The sequence below is a fragment of the Lactuca serriola genome, chromosome 2 (assembly GCF_051521515.1).
Source record: "Lactuca serriola cultivar US96UC23 chromosome 2, Lser_US96UC23_V15, whole genome shotgun sequence".
Taxonomy (NCBI): Eukaryota; Viridiplantae; Streptophyta; class Magnoliopsida; order Asterales; family Asteraceae; genus Lactuca; species Lactuca serriola.
Window position 1 is genome coordinate 202,405,418 of NC_136409.1, and position 16,539 is coordinate 202,421,956.

Consider the following 16,539-nt stretch of genomic DNA (forward strand, 5'->3'; position numbering starts at 1 on the left):
CTAATGATTCTAAACAACACTGAAGAATTAAAGCTGAAATATAAACAAGTACAAAGATAAACAAGACGATTATCTCTAAGAATCATTAGCAGAACAATGGAGATAGATGAGAGCAAATTAGGGTGTTCTTAGTGACGAATGATGAAAATATAATTCAATATCTTCACATTCAACCCTTCGAGAATCCTGATAGTCATTCAACACCCTTGTTCAACAACAATGCACTTCCAGTCCTTACCCGCTCATAATCTAAGGTGTTGTTTGTTTTTCTGAAGCAAAAATTCATGAAGTATGCGGACCACCTCTTCAACCCTCTACAGTAAAATATGTGGACCAAATGGCTACAGACTGTAATAAGAAGCTTGTGTATTTTTTTAACATCTGTATGTTGCTCCAGATATTAAAAAATTAAAATAAATTGATTTTATAAACCAAAAATAGTTTTTTTAAACCGAAAATATAATAATGTATGACGTTTGAGCAAGAATTTATAATATTTCAATAAAAAAATAAAGATATTTTGCTATTTTAGCAAAAAAATGATGATACTTCATCAAGAAAATATTATTATTCAGTATAAAAAAAATATAATTACCTTAACCTGAAGAATGACAATGCCCCCTTTGTGCGCTGTGGACCTGTGGTCGTGTGCTTCAACATATTTAAATCTAAAGCCCATTCTTGTTCGGGTTCTTTTTCAAATTTAAGCCTGGTCCAGTGCAAAATATGAAAATGGTTTGCTTTTGTTTTTACATTAATTGAACTTTGAAGTACGTATTTTAAAGAGGAAAATAAAGAGAGTTTTCACAAAGTAAGTATTTTTATTTTTTACTTCCTTTTTCTGTTAAAATGGCCATCAATTTCATGTTGGTGTATGCGACATCAATATTTGCTGAAAAATAGTCCCAGCACCCATTCTTTAAGTCATTTTTTTGTTTGGGTTTTTTCTTATTGTTACTTTATTTATTGGCAAAATTCTCTATCAATCTAAAAATCTATTTAACTTTTTTTATTATCTTTTTTTTTGTGTTTAATATTTTATTTTTGTTTTTTTCTTAATATTATTTGATGTATTCATTATTATCATTATTATTAGAAAAGTATTATAAATAATAATAATAATAATAATAATAATAATAAAGCAAAATTCGTCTTTATTAACTAATTGTTTGAGTATTATAGTTGCATTGTGCATTATATGTATTATGCGGAAGATAAGCATTCAGTCAAACATTATACATGGTTTCCCATATAGCAGAATGTTACAATTTGTACGTATGTCAATATAAAAAATAGTATATATTGGATACGTTTCTTATAAATCAATCATCACATAATGGTCACCGTGAACGTGAACAATCACAACAGATGCATGATTTAAGATGTCCTACGCGCCATAACAAAGAGAAAACCATGTTGTAGAATCTTCTATGCTCAGACAATGAATGATGATACTATATATATATATATATATATATATATATATATATATATATATATATATATATATATATATATATATATATATAATGTCTCACATAATCAATATTCATATGTCATATAACTCAATCCAAAGAAATTCAACCAGTGACTCATTTTGTTAAAATATTCACCATAGATCATTGCATACTCTTGATGGTGTGTTAATAAAACTTGTATAAATGTGACTGAATCTATTGCCAATAATCTTCACTATGACTATAACCAAGAAAAACGGTAATAACCTGGAATCCACAACTGAGACGTTGTGATTCATTCACACAATTAAATGGTTCCTAAAATCATGCCGTAAATTACAGTGGTGTCGACGAATTTTTTTTTTATTCCTTTTCATTCAAGAAGTGAATAGATGAATCTAATGGACACAAATAATTAAATATTGCATATCTAGCCCTTGTATTTAAAGCACTCAAATAATTAAATATTGCATATCTAGCCCTTGTATTTAAAGCATATTCTCAATTTTTTTTTTTTTTACTTTTTATATTTGAATGAATAACGTAACTATTTTACAAAAATGGTCTTGATTTTTAAGTATTCTACTCAAACAATTTCTAATAATTATAATATTTATTAATATTACTAAAATCTAATACTAAAAAAAGACAAAAAAAAAATCATATATGGATGCAATAAGTAAAATTAAATAAAAAAATGATTTGATGTAACACTAATTGATTTTTTTTTTTTTAGTTTTTATATTTGAATGAATAACGTAACGATTTTACAATAAGGGGTACCAATAGCACCTTAATATAAATAATTTCACGAAGAAAAAATTTTACATCGCAGAATTATAGGAAGAAATGTTTGCAATATGTTAAAAAATTAGTTTTTAAATATATTTTTTGTGGGGTTATAAAAAGCAAATGTTCTAGCGTATAGTCCTAGGGCTCTATTGTAAATTTGGTGTTGTTTAAGTAAAATGTCAGAAAAAAAATTTATTATTTTGGGGTTATAAAAAGCAAATTTTGTCAAAATGGTAAGCTCATCAAACAATGTGTTTTTACTGGTATCAAATCTTAGCTCTTAATCTCAAAACGTTCAAGTTGTGGCTATAATTTGGGAACATTTTGATATTGTCTCTCAATTGATGGGAAACTTTTCCCCGGATGAAATTTCAAAATATTTATTTTGACTATAGTTTTGATTATTTGGCTATCTAATAACTCTGAAAGGTGACTACTGATTCTCACATGTTTAGATAAGAGGTACGGAGTCAAGAAGAAGGCCTTCATGTAACATGTTGAGAATAATAAGATGATGATAGAAACTTATGAAATGAATCTGTTAAAATGAATGTTAATCCCAAAAACAAATAATTCTCTCAACAGTTTTCCAGTTTAGCTCTACATTAAACCCTACCAAAAAATAAAATAAAAAAAACCCGAAACTCTACTAGTCCCAGTATAATAGCTACTATAAAGATGAAAGAATTTACAAATCTTTGCCAATTGTCATCTAGATCGTTTACCAATCTCTTCATTTAAAAGCCTCATTAACTTTCCCTTTCCTTTATCACCACTCGAATCATCATTACCCAAAACATTCAAGAAGGAATTTAGCTCCTCTAAATTCGCCTTTTTAAACAGACCCGATACAATATCATCAGAATCTGTAGTCAAACCGTTGTTTTTGTTGCAATCAGGAATATCTGATTCCTGAATCTTTGAGTTCTCACCTTCATTGTGGGATTGAGACAGAAAAGGTCGCGATCCCCAATACTCTTTGCATACACGATTCCTATCCATTGACTGTATACCCTATCAAAACCAAATCATATCAATCTGTTAAGATGCATTTAAGATTATGTCATGTCAAATCATGTCAAGTTTACCTGCAAGATTGAAGGTGAGGAAAAACCAAACATTTCCATGCCATCAAGACTTCCGGGAGGCTGCAAAGGTTGAAGATTTAATATTCTTGACTTATGTTGCTTTGAGATCTCATTGTTAACTCTCTCTCTAATCATTTCCCAACATCTTGCTGCAGATAAATGTACAAATACTTCATTTGGATTATTCTCCAACGAAACCTGAGAGAATATAAGTGCATTTTTATCACCTCATGCACCAAAATACAAAATACACGTCTTTTATATCCATAAAGATTTTTAATTACCATAAATAACGGTCTATTCTTTCCCACATCAAGAATTTCCGAAACATAATAGCACATATCCGTAGGATTTAAAACATTTATGTACTTAACCCGACTCCGAAAACCTGCACAAAAAAATAATAATAATTCAAATTTATGTCTTCCATGGAACAATCATTTGGGATGTAAATCAGGTACACAACAGCGAGATGCTCGCCAGTCCACATTGGAATTGAAACTGACAGACTGTTAGTGTGTAATTAATGTATTGTACCTTTAGGGTAAATGGCGCGACTATCGCACCAAAACTTTCCCGATTGGACCACACCGTATTCCAAAGGCTCCACATGACAATTTATCCTTCTAACAACTTTCGCCATGCGGGGCCCTTTTTGGCGGGGGTTTGTTTGGGTGCATGACGGACTTCCAGAAGCAGCATTTTGTACATTGTTTCCCGGCCTTGTATTTGCGTATAATCCAATAATTACAATTTTCTCCTCGTTATTTTGTATTCCACTCCCACATTTCGGTATTTGCTGAGATAACACACTCGTATTTTTTTCCCCATTGCTGGACTCTTTAACACTTGAAAGATCCTGTGGTTTGTTGGTGGGACCCGTGTCTTTTGACAAAACTCTATGGCAAGAAAGGTTTTCCGGGTGCGACCCATTGGCTTCCTTTTTCACTTGAGCTTCACCCCCGGTGCACCCTGAAACCGAATCGGTCCGAACCGGTTTATTGTCACCTTCATCATCACTAACCAGAATAACAACATTCTCATTGGGCTTATTCAAGATTTCTTGGACCCTCTCTTGTCCTTTTTGCTCTTTCACCTCTTTGTCATTGGGCCCATTAAGCCCCAAGGGTCGTGAGGTATCTTTAGATACGTATGAAGTCAAAGAAAGTCCAAGATCGAGTTTTGCCCATCTGTATATAGCACTTAATTTGCCCTCTAAAGCCTCAACCAAAATGGTTAAATCTTTAATGTCATAACGAAGAAGAAAAAACTTTGAAGCCCAAGCACACGAGCAAAACTGTTTTGCATGATTTAAACATGAATACTTTTCAGGTGAACAATTGTGACAACCTGCAGCCGATAAATGCAAGTCAAAATAGCAAATGCTGCATTCTCTCTCATTTGTCGCATCAAAAGTTGCCTCCATTTTTAAAGCTTGAGAAGTGTTGCAAAGAAAGTCCCTCCTTACACGCTCAATTTCCACACGTGCCTAAACAAAAACAACAGATTAAATTGTTTTCTTTTTTACTTTAATACATAAAGAATGACTTAACAGGTACAAAAGAATGTACCTTTAGGGTTTGGGATAGGATCCCATCTTTCCCACAAACAACCTTCCATCTTAAGTTATCAGGTGTGTTCTTTCTAAGCAGATTAAGTTCCCAATGAGCTTTTACAGCATCTCTTGCAGCTCCAAGTAACAATTTATCATGAGAAATTGAGGTTTTTCGAGCCTGTTCACGATAAAGCTCAATGGCATTATGCCCATGTGGCAACCAGTCAACTGGGGCTACATTGACTGCTTCTGCACAATTGAACCCACAGTTGAATCCTGAATGATATGCTCGTGGAAAAGTCAAAATAAATTCTCCTGGATTTTGAACACATCGGAAAACTGGAACTCCTTCGGATTTTAATATGGAAGGTGAAAGCTGTGTCACCTGAATACATATAACAAAAAGTTGATAAGAATCTCCATAATTTTGACAACATTGTTCAAGAATCAGAATCTTGAATTAAAAATCTTACAAGTTTGTGAAGCAAGTCGGGTTGTTCTGCAAAAAGGTTAGGTAAATGCTTTTTCATGGCTGCTTCCAATTTAATGGCGTCTTTTCCTGGTACACCATACCACATCTTTGAAGCACCAAAATGCATGTAATTCATTGAATATAGATGATGATCTTCAACATGCTGTATTTATTTATTTTTTTTAATGTTAATATTCGTGAAGAAAGAGACAACAAGAAAAAGAAGTAAATCAAGATCTTCCACTCACCCAACAGAATGATGAAAAGCACATTCCAATGTACAACCATGGGACAAGAACACCAGATATATCACTGCTTTCATAAGAAAGTAAAGATCCAGGAAGCCTTGGAAAGTTATTCAAGTTCCAACCGGATCTAACATACTTTTCATCTGACCCGGATACTTGACACGGATCTTTTGGAAACCCGCTACCAAATGTACCCGTTTCCAGGTCAGCACCATAAAGAACCTACAATTTCACAAGAAAAAAAAAACATAAATTTTTATTTGATAAATGCAAAAAAAATAAAATGCTTTTAGAAAGATAGACACCTCGATTTCTTTACTAGGTCGTTCTACCATACGCCAATATTCGCCCTCTATGTTTTCTAAAGATGGGTCCCACGAATCTTGATTTGTATTCATTTCGTTTCTTCTGAAATACTGAGTCTTGAAATCATCCGCATACTTTTGAAACTCATTAAGTGTGAAGCGTGGACCAGGTTCAAACCCAAAACAAGGTTCAGGAACCATTGGGTCAACAGGGTCTGACCCATGAGTCTTTTGGTCAAACTCTGTTTTCACACATCTTCTTTTTTTCGCTTTCTTATGGTAATTAGGAGTCAACATTTTGGTCAATGAATCACGGTTTTGAAGCTTATCAACTCTTTGGATACGAGTAGCAAAAGTTGAATTTTCCCATACGGTTTTTTCCTTGAGAGGACATGGAGGCTTCCATGATGAAGGTGGTACTATTCGACAAATTCCATATGCTTCAGCTTTTTCTCTTATGCTTGAAATGTACTTCAGAGTATCTTCAAACTCCTGATAAACCAAGTAATGATTTATATTCAGACAGTTCATTCAGCCAAAAAGGAAATAAGTCATTAAAGATAATGGTATTGGTAGATACCTCTTCACTTGGGTAAAACACAGGAGCTTCAAGAAGATCAGGGATTCGAGCTTCTTCTGGACGCCATTTTGCAATAACCTGATAAAATTGGTTTTTTTTTTTTAAATTGGGTATATGTATACACAATAATTCAAATTTCAAAGTACAAAGTGTAATATTAAATTATGTTAAGTTATTAACCTTTTGGCAGTTGCTACATTTTTCACATCCACGAATAACCCCTTTAGAGATCGGATTGCTTGAAGTTTGGTTCTGCATTAATACCATTCAGTCAAGAAATGTCATACAGACACTGTAATTAATTAAAAAACAATATTTGACGACATACCTTTTCAGATTCAGATTCATCCCCTGAATTGCTATCAAAACGGCCATAGTTTATCCAAGGTCTAGGTCTAACAGATCTCTTAATCTTTTCATCATCATCATCATCATCATCATTGTGCTCGATCCCTGATTCGTTCTTGACTGGATGTTGTTCAGAAGCACTCATGGGGACAGAAACTTTGTTGTCCTCAACTCTTTTTAGAGAAAAGGCTGTAATCGATTCAAACCCTGGTGGAATTGATGGAATATCCATGGTTTCTTCTTTGACATGATGCCTGATGAGTTCTGTCCCCATCATGAAATTGTTTTCACAAAAGTTCTTGTTCAAGATTCTCTGATTTTATGAATAATACTTTATCAGTTTATCTGCATCATAATTTGCAAGTATATGGAGATATTAGTAACAAAGAAAAGTCTCATGGATTGGATCGATGGTTGATATATACATCTACATAGATGATATAAAAGTTCAAAGAACATGAGTATTGATTACCCCAAAACAAAAGAGAGATGCAGTCTTCGTTGGCCAAATGCAGTTCAAGCCCAGGTGTTAAAATATGGGTGTAAACTTCAATGAAACCTAAGAATTAAATAAAACTACAGATGATTAAAAATTTACTTAAAAAGGAATGATCAAGTTAAAGATTAATAAATTGAGAACAGAATCAACAGATCTGATCTAACCTGGCCTTACCCAGATTGTCAAAGTTACCCAGAGCACATCAATCAATTAATTTAGGATTTACAGAACAATAACTGATAAAAAAACAAAGCAAAAGCAGGACTGACTCAGAACCCACTTGCAATAAAAACAATATGCGATTGACCTGGTCAAAATCCCTAAAAAGTGCAAGAAAAAGGGGGATCAGAAAAGAAGGGAAAAAAACCCTGGATACACAAACCAGATGAACACAAGATTTGGATTGCATGTTGAAGAAAAAACAATACCCAATATAAATTCAACCTTGAAAAGCATCTGGATGAATAAAAACACAAACAGTAATATTATAGGCTAGCCCTAGATAAACATCACAAGAAATCTTGATGATCCAAAACTGTACAAATCTGGTAGTGAATACCTGTATAGGATTAATAAGAACACGGTTTTTGTTGGATGATATCAAGAACAGGAATATGGTAGGAAAATTTGAGGTGGATTTGGATTTGGATTTGGATTTTTATTTTCTTAGGGAAAATAGTAAATATTTTTACAAGGAGACTGGTCCAACCAACTTAAAGTTTTGTAGGGAAAAACATTGGCTTAATTAGATCTTTAATTACAATATTATTGTGTTTGTAGAGGTGGAGGACCATGGATATGTTCGTTGATCAAGAAAGAAAAGTCATGCGTGAGGCGAGAAGTTGGGGAGAAATTGGATTGAATTGAATTGAATGGAATGGAATCTTCTTTTAATTGCTTCTGTTTTTATATTTATTTACTGTTTTGTTGTTGTTTTATTATTTGGGAAGTTTTTGGTTTACCTGTGTGTTGTGATTATGAAGACGAAGTGAGATTGATGCCCGAATGAGGGAGGAATTGGATCTTTCTTGTGAGTTTTGTTGAATAAAAAGCATGAGACAATACTCCTTTTGTTATTGTTACCCCTTTTTTCTCTTGAACGGTCAGGATGGAGACACACTTGCAGTTCCAAAATCCAAATGTATTTCAACAACCTAATTAGGTGTACAGTCTAGGCTCATGCAATACCATGGGCTATATTAGAACATCCATTATACCCACCACATACCACATATGTGGTGGGTGTCACATCAGCACCACATTCCATTACCACTAACATGGGATACTTACCACTATCACACCACTCCACATCATTATTTTTATTTTTTTTTAATTCAAAAATACAATAAAATAACTTTTTTTTTTAATTCAAAAATACAATAACATTACTTTTTTTTAATCCAAAAATTAAAATAAAATTACAATTTTTAAAAGTAAAAAGCATTTATTTTTTTAAAACTATTTTTTCATTAATTATAAAAATAAAATAACAATTTTAAACTACATTACTTGGTTAATCTAGAAAACAAACATTACATTAATAAGAAAACGAACAAACATACATATAAAAATCCTAATCGTCGTTCATGCTATGTTGGTACAAATGTTCCGCGACATCTTCTCGAAGATTGAAACACGTTTCACTGTTATGGATTTCGACAACTCGCTCCAAAAAAGCATTCGTTCCGGGTACGAACTCCTCAATTGGAACGACAACGTCGTTCGGATCATACGTGCAAATCGCTCGACCTTCATTTTCAATAATCATATTATGCATTATAATACATGCTAGGACCATTCGCTTAATTCTTTCTTTATCCCAAAGTCGTGTAGCATATTTAACTACATGTCATGTTTGCTTAAGGACTCCAAATGCCCTCTCGATATCCTTTCTCGCTGATTCCTGTTTTTTTGTAAACAATTTTGCTTTTTCACTTCGAGGAACTGAGTATGCATTCATCAATGTAGAATAATCCGGGTATATCCCATCACCAAGGTAGTAACCATATTTGTACGCGTGCCCGTTTACTGTGAACGTCATATCAGGTGCTTTGCCGGTCCAAATATCGTTGAAAAGTGGAGACTGACCAAGAACATTAAGGTCGTTGTTGGACCCCGCTACTCCAAAAAAGGCATGCCATATCCACAAATCTTGAGATGCAACAGCTTCTAGGATGATAGTTGGTTCACCTATATCTCCTCGAGTGAACTGACCACGCCATGCAGTTGGACATTTTTCCCAAGCCACATGCGTACAATCTAGACTGCCAAGCATACCGGGAAATCCATGCCTCTCTTCATGAGCCGAATATAATCTCTCAATATCACGTTGAGTAGGTTTACGCAAATATTCTTCGTGAAAAACCTCATAAACACATGCAGAAAACCAATCTACACATTCAACCGCGGTCCTCTCGGATATTTTCAAGTATTCGTCAGATGCATCAAATGCTATACCGTATCCCAAATACCTAAGAGCAGCCGCACATTTTTGTATACTACTAAAACCCATTCTTCCTCTAGCGTCGGGTTTTTGTTTGAAAAAATCATAACGATATTCTAAAGCATTACTAATACGTAAAAATATAGCCTTATTCAGACGAAAACGACGTTCGAACGAGTCGTCATTATAAAGACAATTATCGGCAAAGTAATCACGTACCAATAAGTCGTGTGCGGCTTGGCAATCACGATTGACGACCGTCCTTGTACGCGCTGCATTCGAACTTTCTTCGGCGTGAACGTGTTGCACAACATTGAAGAATGTCTCGACGAATTCTACGTCGTCATCCGAGTCAAAAAATTTTAAAAATTCCATATTTATCGAGGGATCCATAGGTGTAATTGAGTGTAGAATGTATATGTATGTGTATGTGTTTTGGTATTGAGTTTTTATAGTTGAGTTTGAAAAAAAAAAAAAAAAAAAAAAGGAACGGCCACAAAATAGCCGTTCAACGGCTCAAAATATTCGACCAATAGCAATCCTCGTTTCATTTCGTTGTCCCGAGCACATTTTGCAACGACCACGGTCGACCACGAACCACCGGGACGGTGTGCACGTCCGTGGTTCGTGGCCAACTAGACCACGGACGCATTCGTGATACCCACACCGGTTGGCCTTATATAATGTTTTGAGTCTTTCTAAGATGATGCTTAAATTCTTTTTAAGAATACATTATTGTTTTCTCCTAAAATTATACAAAAGTAAATCAGAGTTTTAGTCCCTTTGGTTCATACGGATATGTGTTTTTAGTCTAAGTTTTGTATTTTTGACACCACTCATTCTTATTGTTTCAAAAGTTGCAATCTAAATGAGCCTTTTTTTTAATATACTCGTCACCTACTAGTGAGTCGGAAAGCTTAGGAACGCCTCTCATCCCTCTTCTCTCATTTGACAACCGTATCTCGTCTTTGTAGCCAGTCGATTGGCTTGAATCTCTTTTTTTTTTAGTCGTAAGCTATTATCAATGTATGCATAAAACCAAATTAATTATTTTTCTCTAACCAATTATCCTTGAAACTATCTCACTTGCTATCTATTAAATATATGTAAATTATCATTGTATCATTTTCATTTTTATTATAATATTAATAACTTTAAGGACCAAATGTGTAAAATACTAAGAAAAAAAAACTCGAAAAGATTTTCAATCATTGAACCGTTCACACAGTCACCTATACATTTCCTTTCTTGGTAGCTCTAACATCGACAACAACTTGTCGGACTCCACCTTGTTCTACCTTGGGTACTGACGTCAATGCTCTCTTTCCAACCTAAAAGCTTGGGTCACTCTTCCACCATTTCCCCGGTCTCTATCGCTTTCTACAAAATAAAAGTTGTTGATAACTCATTTGGTTTGCCATAGGATGTAAGTAATTTTGGAAAGTTGAGTCATGTGGAGGGCCCACATATGTTAATCGTTTTCCCTATAGAGGTCGTCGTCAATGAACAACTACATCCCCCCTCTAATTCTCCTCTCACATGCATCGGTCTAGGACCAAAAATCAAAGTGGTGATTGCTCAAGGAGGAGCAGTGGAGTGTTTATGGCATTTGGAGATGGTAGATTATCAGATGACGAGTGGACGACGTCAACATGCTTAAGAGGCGTGAAGTGAATTAGTGCCCCGGTTATCGAACAAAGGTCATATTTATGGGATTTAGGTGTTGATGCGGTGTGATGTTTTGTTCCGATTATTACTATTCCAATGGTTAGAGGGAGGAAATGGGAGGTGTTTACAGTGGGGATGTTCTGAAGGTTGCATGCAATCTTTACCTCCATCGTTGCGACTCAACCATTGTCACCCTCCTCCTTTATTTTTGTCTTCTTTTCCTCACATCACTACTCAACCAACTCTACAACTTGTAGTAGCTAAAGTTTCTCATGTGGTAAAATCTAAGAGTGGGACTTGGATGTCTTATAATATGTAATTTTAGTTTTAATAGGTTTTCTGAGCTGATTAATGTCGAGTTTCTTAATTGATTGTGTATTATGAGTTTAAACTCATTAGTTTCATCATGTATAAGTTTGGTTCTTTTTTCCAGCCGAGTTTTCTATTTTTTCGATGACATTTTGTAGGTTTATTTTTCCGACGAGATATAAGTGGTCATGGTGGTGGCTGTTGGTATAGTGATTGTCGAATGTTGAGTTTTATGGGCCAATTTTTACTGTGGCAGTTGGATAGTGGTGATGATGATGTGATGTATTGATGTTGGTATTAATGATGGTGGCGGTAGTGATTGGTAATTGGGTGATGTGTTGATGTTCGTATTAGTGATGGTGGTAATGATCGATGGTGTAGTGGTCCTTTTATTTGAAACTTAAAAGAGGAAAAAACAAGGCTATTTTCGTAATTTCACATATACCAAACAAAGCATTTTAGACGGTAATAATCTTGGGGCTACAAGTGTAGCTTTTAAAAAACCATAAGAACGAGTCATTTCAAAAATTCAAAAGTTATACTAAAAATGCAAATAAGTGTAAACCACAAGGACCAAATATGTATTTCAGTAGTTTTTGTTATTTATATATTTAAGACAAAATTATATAAATGGTCCAAATATATATATAATGACTTTTGCTCTTTTTTAATTTCTATTATTTTTTAAAACAAATTTAATTATTAAACATACGAAAAAATTAATAAACCTCTATCGACCCTACCACCACCCCTAGCTCCATCTTCCCCCTTCTTTTGGTACTTGTTTCCTTATCTTCTATCTTCTTTCACTTACTCTTATTTCCTTCACCGATAATCGGCATCCCCGTCTAACACCACCACGATTTGAGTATGATAAGAAATAGATGACGAAACAAATAGATTGAGGAGTAGATATGACATGACGTCGCTAACAAAAGGAAGGCAACACGATGATGGTCCAGTGGAAGGCTATGGTGATGATGAGCCCTACTAATAATGGTAGATCGTTCGTTTATGAAAAATTCACATTCAAACTAAAATTTATGTTCTCTTATGATTTCGTGTTTAGTTTAAGTGACTAACGTTCAAATTATATAAAAGAACCCAAGTTGGTGGTCATTTTAGAGTTCTAAAGCTCAATTTGATGTTGGAATTAATGACCCTTTTAATTAATAATTTAACTAAGTCAATGGTGTTACAAGGGTGATATCTCATGTTTAGTTTAAATTTTGAACCCATTATAATCAACTCAGTCATTGAAGCAAACAAGCTTGAGAAAGTTGTGACATGCACTTAGTTAACTTGGGGTTTGGACTTTGGTTCCATAATATGCATTAAACATATTACACTATTTCTTATGTTATAAACAATGTATGAGTTATGATGTTTATGATTTTATGGGTTATGTTTATGTTATAAACAATGTATTACATTTCTATAATGTTTTCTCCAAACTTTGAGTTAAAGAGTTTTATTTAGTTTAAAGACATACGATGGTACTATTTTGGCATGTACTGATATTAATATTATTAAGATTTCATTGGTGAAGCTTGGGAGATTGAAGAACACTTGGGATTTAGAATTCCCATTAAATTGTGATACACTCATACATTTTAAACAAATTATTTATGGTTGATTTGATCGGCAATAAATACTTAGATGGTTTTAAATTTGAATTTTAAATTAATATTTTAGATTATCCATAGTATGTGTGTTTCATAAATTGGTAATGTGTTTTCACCATTGAAACAACTATACAAAATTATACATCTCCGTTATAAATTGAAAAATACTTTCCATATATGATTGTATTATGTTCATTATTAGATTTTACTATTTCATTAACGTTGTTTATGTTAATCCATCAAATGAATCAATATATGTCTAAGACCTAACAATTCATTTATTATACATAACATAAAGCTATTATATGTTTGATTATAGAGTCAGGTCTTCCATTTGACCTCATTGTTGTTATATAGACCTAGCAATAAGCCATGTTCATACAATCTGTGGTGTTGCGAACACAAGGCATGTGATGCTCGAGCTAATGTATGTGGTGCTTGATGACAAGGTTTGCGGTATACAGATCATATGACTTGTTCAGTTGATGCCATTTGTGCTTGATATAAACAATATTTAGGTCAAATTGTTATTATAAATAGATCTTTTTGTACCTCTGTAACCTAAATAGAAATTCACATATGGATTAGTCGATCACTCTAATTATGTGAACTAGGTTAATTCATCATGTGTTTTATTTCGTTGTACTTTTATAAATCATGAAAACACTTTTTAGATCTTTTTAATTTAAGATAATATTCATACACATGAACCAATATATATAAATCAAATTATTGTGGCCTTTCAAAGACAATTGTGGGTAAAAATGGATATAAGATGGAAGAAAAGCATGTGTACATGAATAACACATGTTGATATATGATGGAAGAATAGATGCTCTTCCTTGAAGACGGCGGATGACATTCAATTTGTGGCCTTTAATTGGATTAAGTTTCGTTCTAATTATATTTTTCTATGTTTGTTTAAGTGGTGTATTTCTCCGTTAAATGGTTGTAATTTGTAACTTTTGTTGGCTTCTTGCTAGTCTTTAATGCACTCGCCGTTCAAATAAATGCATAAAATAATAAGAAAAATAGATTATGTATCTAATAGTTATCTTGTTTTCATTCCTAACTACAGACCTTAAATGAAAACCGTTTTCTTTAATAGTTTTGACTTTTATAATTGAGAAAAAAGATGGAAGGCCTTTTATGATAAAATGGAAGTAAAAGGGACTTAAATGTAATTTTTTCATGATCGCACCACGCTGCCGGACACATTGGGTGCTCTAAAACCCCACAGACGTTTTAATCTCCTCCGTCGGCCGTCGCGTAGCCGTGAGGCAAATCCAAAATTCGGTTAATCGGTAAAAATGAGGCGAGCTTCTACTCTCGCTGCTTCCACAGCCTTATCCCGAGTCCTTCTGGCATCTTCAGAACAACAACGATACACCAGGCTCTTTCAGGTCACATCCTTTTACGGCGGCATCAATGCCGGTTCTCCCCGGCGATCATTTTCAACATCCATGAGATCCATATCTCGAGGCGTCTACTCGGATACTGCTAAGTTTTTTCTGTCCTTAGGTGGTCTTGCCGCCGCTTCCGTCGCTGCTGGTGCCTCGTCATTGTTGGTGGAAGAAGAGGCTTATGCCAAAGAACTTCTTAAGCCTGATCTAGTCCCGAAGGACGTTGTGCTCTACCAATTCGAAGCTTGCCCTTTCTGTAACAAGGTTAAAGGTAATGTCTCATTCTCATGCTCTCCAAATCGAGAATCCTGTACATATCAATCAGTATCACAATTACTTTTATAGCCATGATAATAGGCAAATACATAATTTTAGCATCTACAGACATCAATGATTCAATATTCTTAAGGCATTTGTATTTATGTTGCTTTCTCGATCAGCATTCCTTGATTACTACGATGTTCCATACAAAGTCGTGGAGGTGAATCCATTCAGTAAGAAGGAAATCAAATGGTCCGAGTATAAGAAGGTGCCCATATTGATGGTGGATGGTGAACCACTGGTGGATTCATCAGGTATTTCCTTCAACTTATTCAAAATTTAACTGCCGCTTCTTGTTTCTTAAATCTCTTACTTCAACCTAAATAAACTATGTTGGATATTAATCTCAACCAGACAAGACTTATTTTACATTCAGTAAGGTAATTTATCTCCTTTGAAGACGCAATGATTCTTTCTTGCAGCTATTATTGATCAGATGGGGAACAAGATCATTCGTGCAAAATCTTCATCAGCTGATGATGAAGAGAAGAAATGGCGCAGGTTTGTAATTCATATCAATGTTTATCAGTAAAGAATGTTCTGAAACAAGTCTTTTGAGTTGTTGATGGACCATGTATCATGTATGCAGGTGGGTTGATGATCATTTGGTGCATATGCTATCACCAAACATCTACCGCAACACTTCTGAGGCTCTAGAATCCTTTGATTATATTGCTAGCAATGGTAAAAGCTATATGTGTTCTTTTGTAGTTGACATATATGTGGATAATGTATACAAATAGAAAGTATATAATCATTCATCATGACAATGATGATTATAAATTTCAGGTAACTTCAGCTTCTCTGAGAAATATACAGTGAAATACGCAGGGGCTGCTGCTATGTATTTTGTGTCCAAGAAACTGAAGAAAAAGTATAACATTACTGATGAAAGAGCAGCTTTGTATGAATCAGCAGAAACATGGGTCAATGCACTTAATGGCAGAGATTTTCTAGGTCAGCTTTCCATCAAAATCAGACTTTGGACTTTTCCCATTTCAGATTTTGACTTTGTGTTTGTTGTTAATTCAGGGGGTTTGAAGCCAAATTTGGCGGATTTAGCAGTGTTTGGGGTGTTGAGGCCTATTCGATATTTAAAATCAGGTAAAGATATGGTGGAAAACACAAGAATTGGTGATTGGTACTCAAGAATGGAGATTGCAGTTGGAGAATCTTCAAGAATAAAAGCATAGATTCTTAAAAACTTCAAGGCTAACCATTCTTATTATTCATATAAATTTTTTTTGAGTGAATTTAATTCTAAAAGATGGAATTAACATTGATACCAGATATGAGATGTGTAGGTAGGCATACAATAAAAATAGATCAATAAGACAAACATGTTGCTGTTTGCTTCCCTACAGTTTTGAATTGCATTTTTGTTATTGATTAAATGAATATAAATATAATACACAGTTACACATCA

General features: G+C 34.0%; 3 protein-coding genes across 8 annotated transcripts; 1 reads left to right on the top strand and 2 right to left on the bottom strand.

Moving 5' to 3' along the window:
* Positions 1 to 2,761: 2,761 nt before the first annotated feature.
* On the bottom strand, positions 2,762 to 8,458 carry PKDM7D (Transcription factor jumonji (jmj) family protein / zinc finger (C5HC2 type) family protein). 6 transcript variants are annotated; one of them, XM_079026400.1, is made up of 14 exons: positions 7,904 to 8,285; positions 7,519 to 7,664; positions 7,318 to 7,404; positions 6,826 to 7,190; positions 6,678 to 6,749; positions 6,498 to 6,575; positions 5,918 to 6,409; positions 5,613 to 5,834; positions 5,366 to 5,527; positions 4,909 to 5,277; positions 3,875 to 4,826; positions 3,622 to 3,725; positions 3,338 to 3,535; positions 2,762 to 3,263 (listed from the first exon to the last, which is right to left on the bottom strand). In XM_079026400.1, exons 4-14 carry the CDS (start codon positions 7,120 to 7,122, stop codon positions 2,958 to 2,960), a joined length of 3,252 nt encoding a protein of 1,083 aa, XP_078882526.1. In that variant the 5' UTR covers positions 7,123 to 7,190; positions 7,318 to 7,404; positions 7,519 to 7,664; positions 7,904 to 8,285; the 3' UTR covers positions 2,762 to 2,957. The 6 variants fall into 6 exon arrangements, with proteins under 6 accessions (XP_078882526.1, XP_078882524.1, XP_078882525.1 ...); XM_079026398.1 differs by having other exon boundaries at positions 7,509 to 7,664; XM_079026399.1 differs by lacking the exons at positions 7,519 to 7,664; positions 7,904 to 8,285 and adding an exon at positions 8,307 to 8,458.
* A 735-nt stretch (positions 8,459 to 9,193) lies between these two features.
* On the bottom strand, positions 9,194 to 10,162 carry LOC145089968 (uncharacterized). The gene has a single exon (XM_079028340.1). It carries the CDS (start codon positions 10,160 to 10,162, stop codon positions 9,194 to 9,196), a length of 969 nt encoding a protein of 322 aa, XP_078884466.1.
* Positions 10,163 to 14,597: 4,435 nt separating this feature from the next.
* On the top strand, positions 14,598 to 16,539 carry LOC145088171 (uncharacterized). Its single transcript, XM_079026404.1, has 6 exons — positions 14,598 to 15,063; positions 15,233 to 15,367; positions 15,536 to 15,614; positions 15,703 to 15,797; positions 15,903 to 16,070; positions 16,146 to 16,539. Exons 1-6 carry the CDS (start codon positions 14,700 to 14,702, stop codon positions 16,304 to 16,306), a joined length of 1,002 nt encoding a protein of 333 aa, XP_078882530.1. The 5' UTR covers positions 14,598 to 14,699; the 3' UTR covers positions 16,307 to 16,539.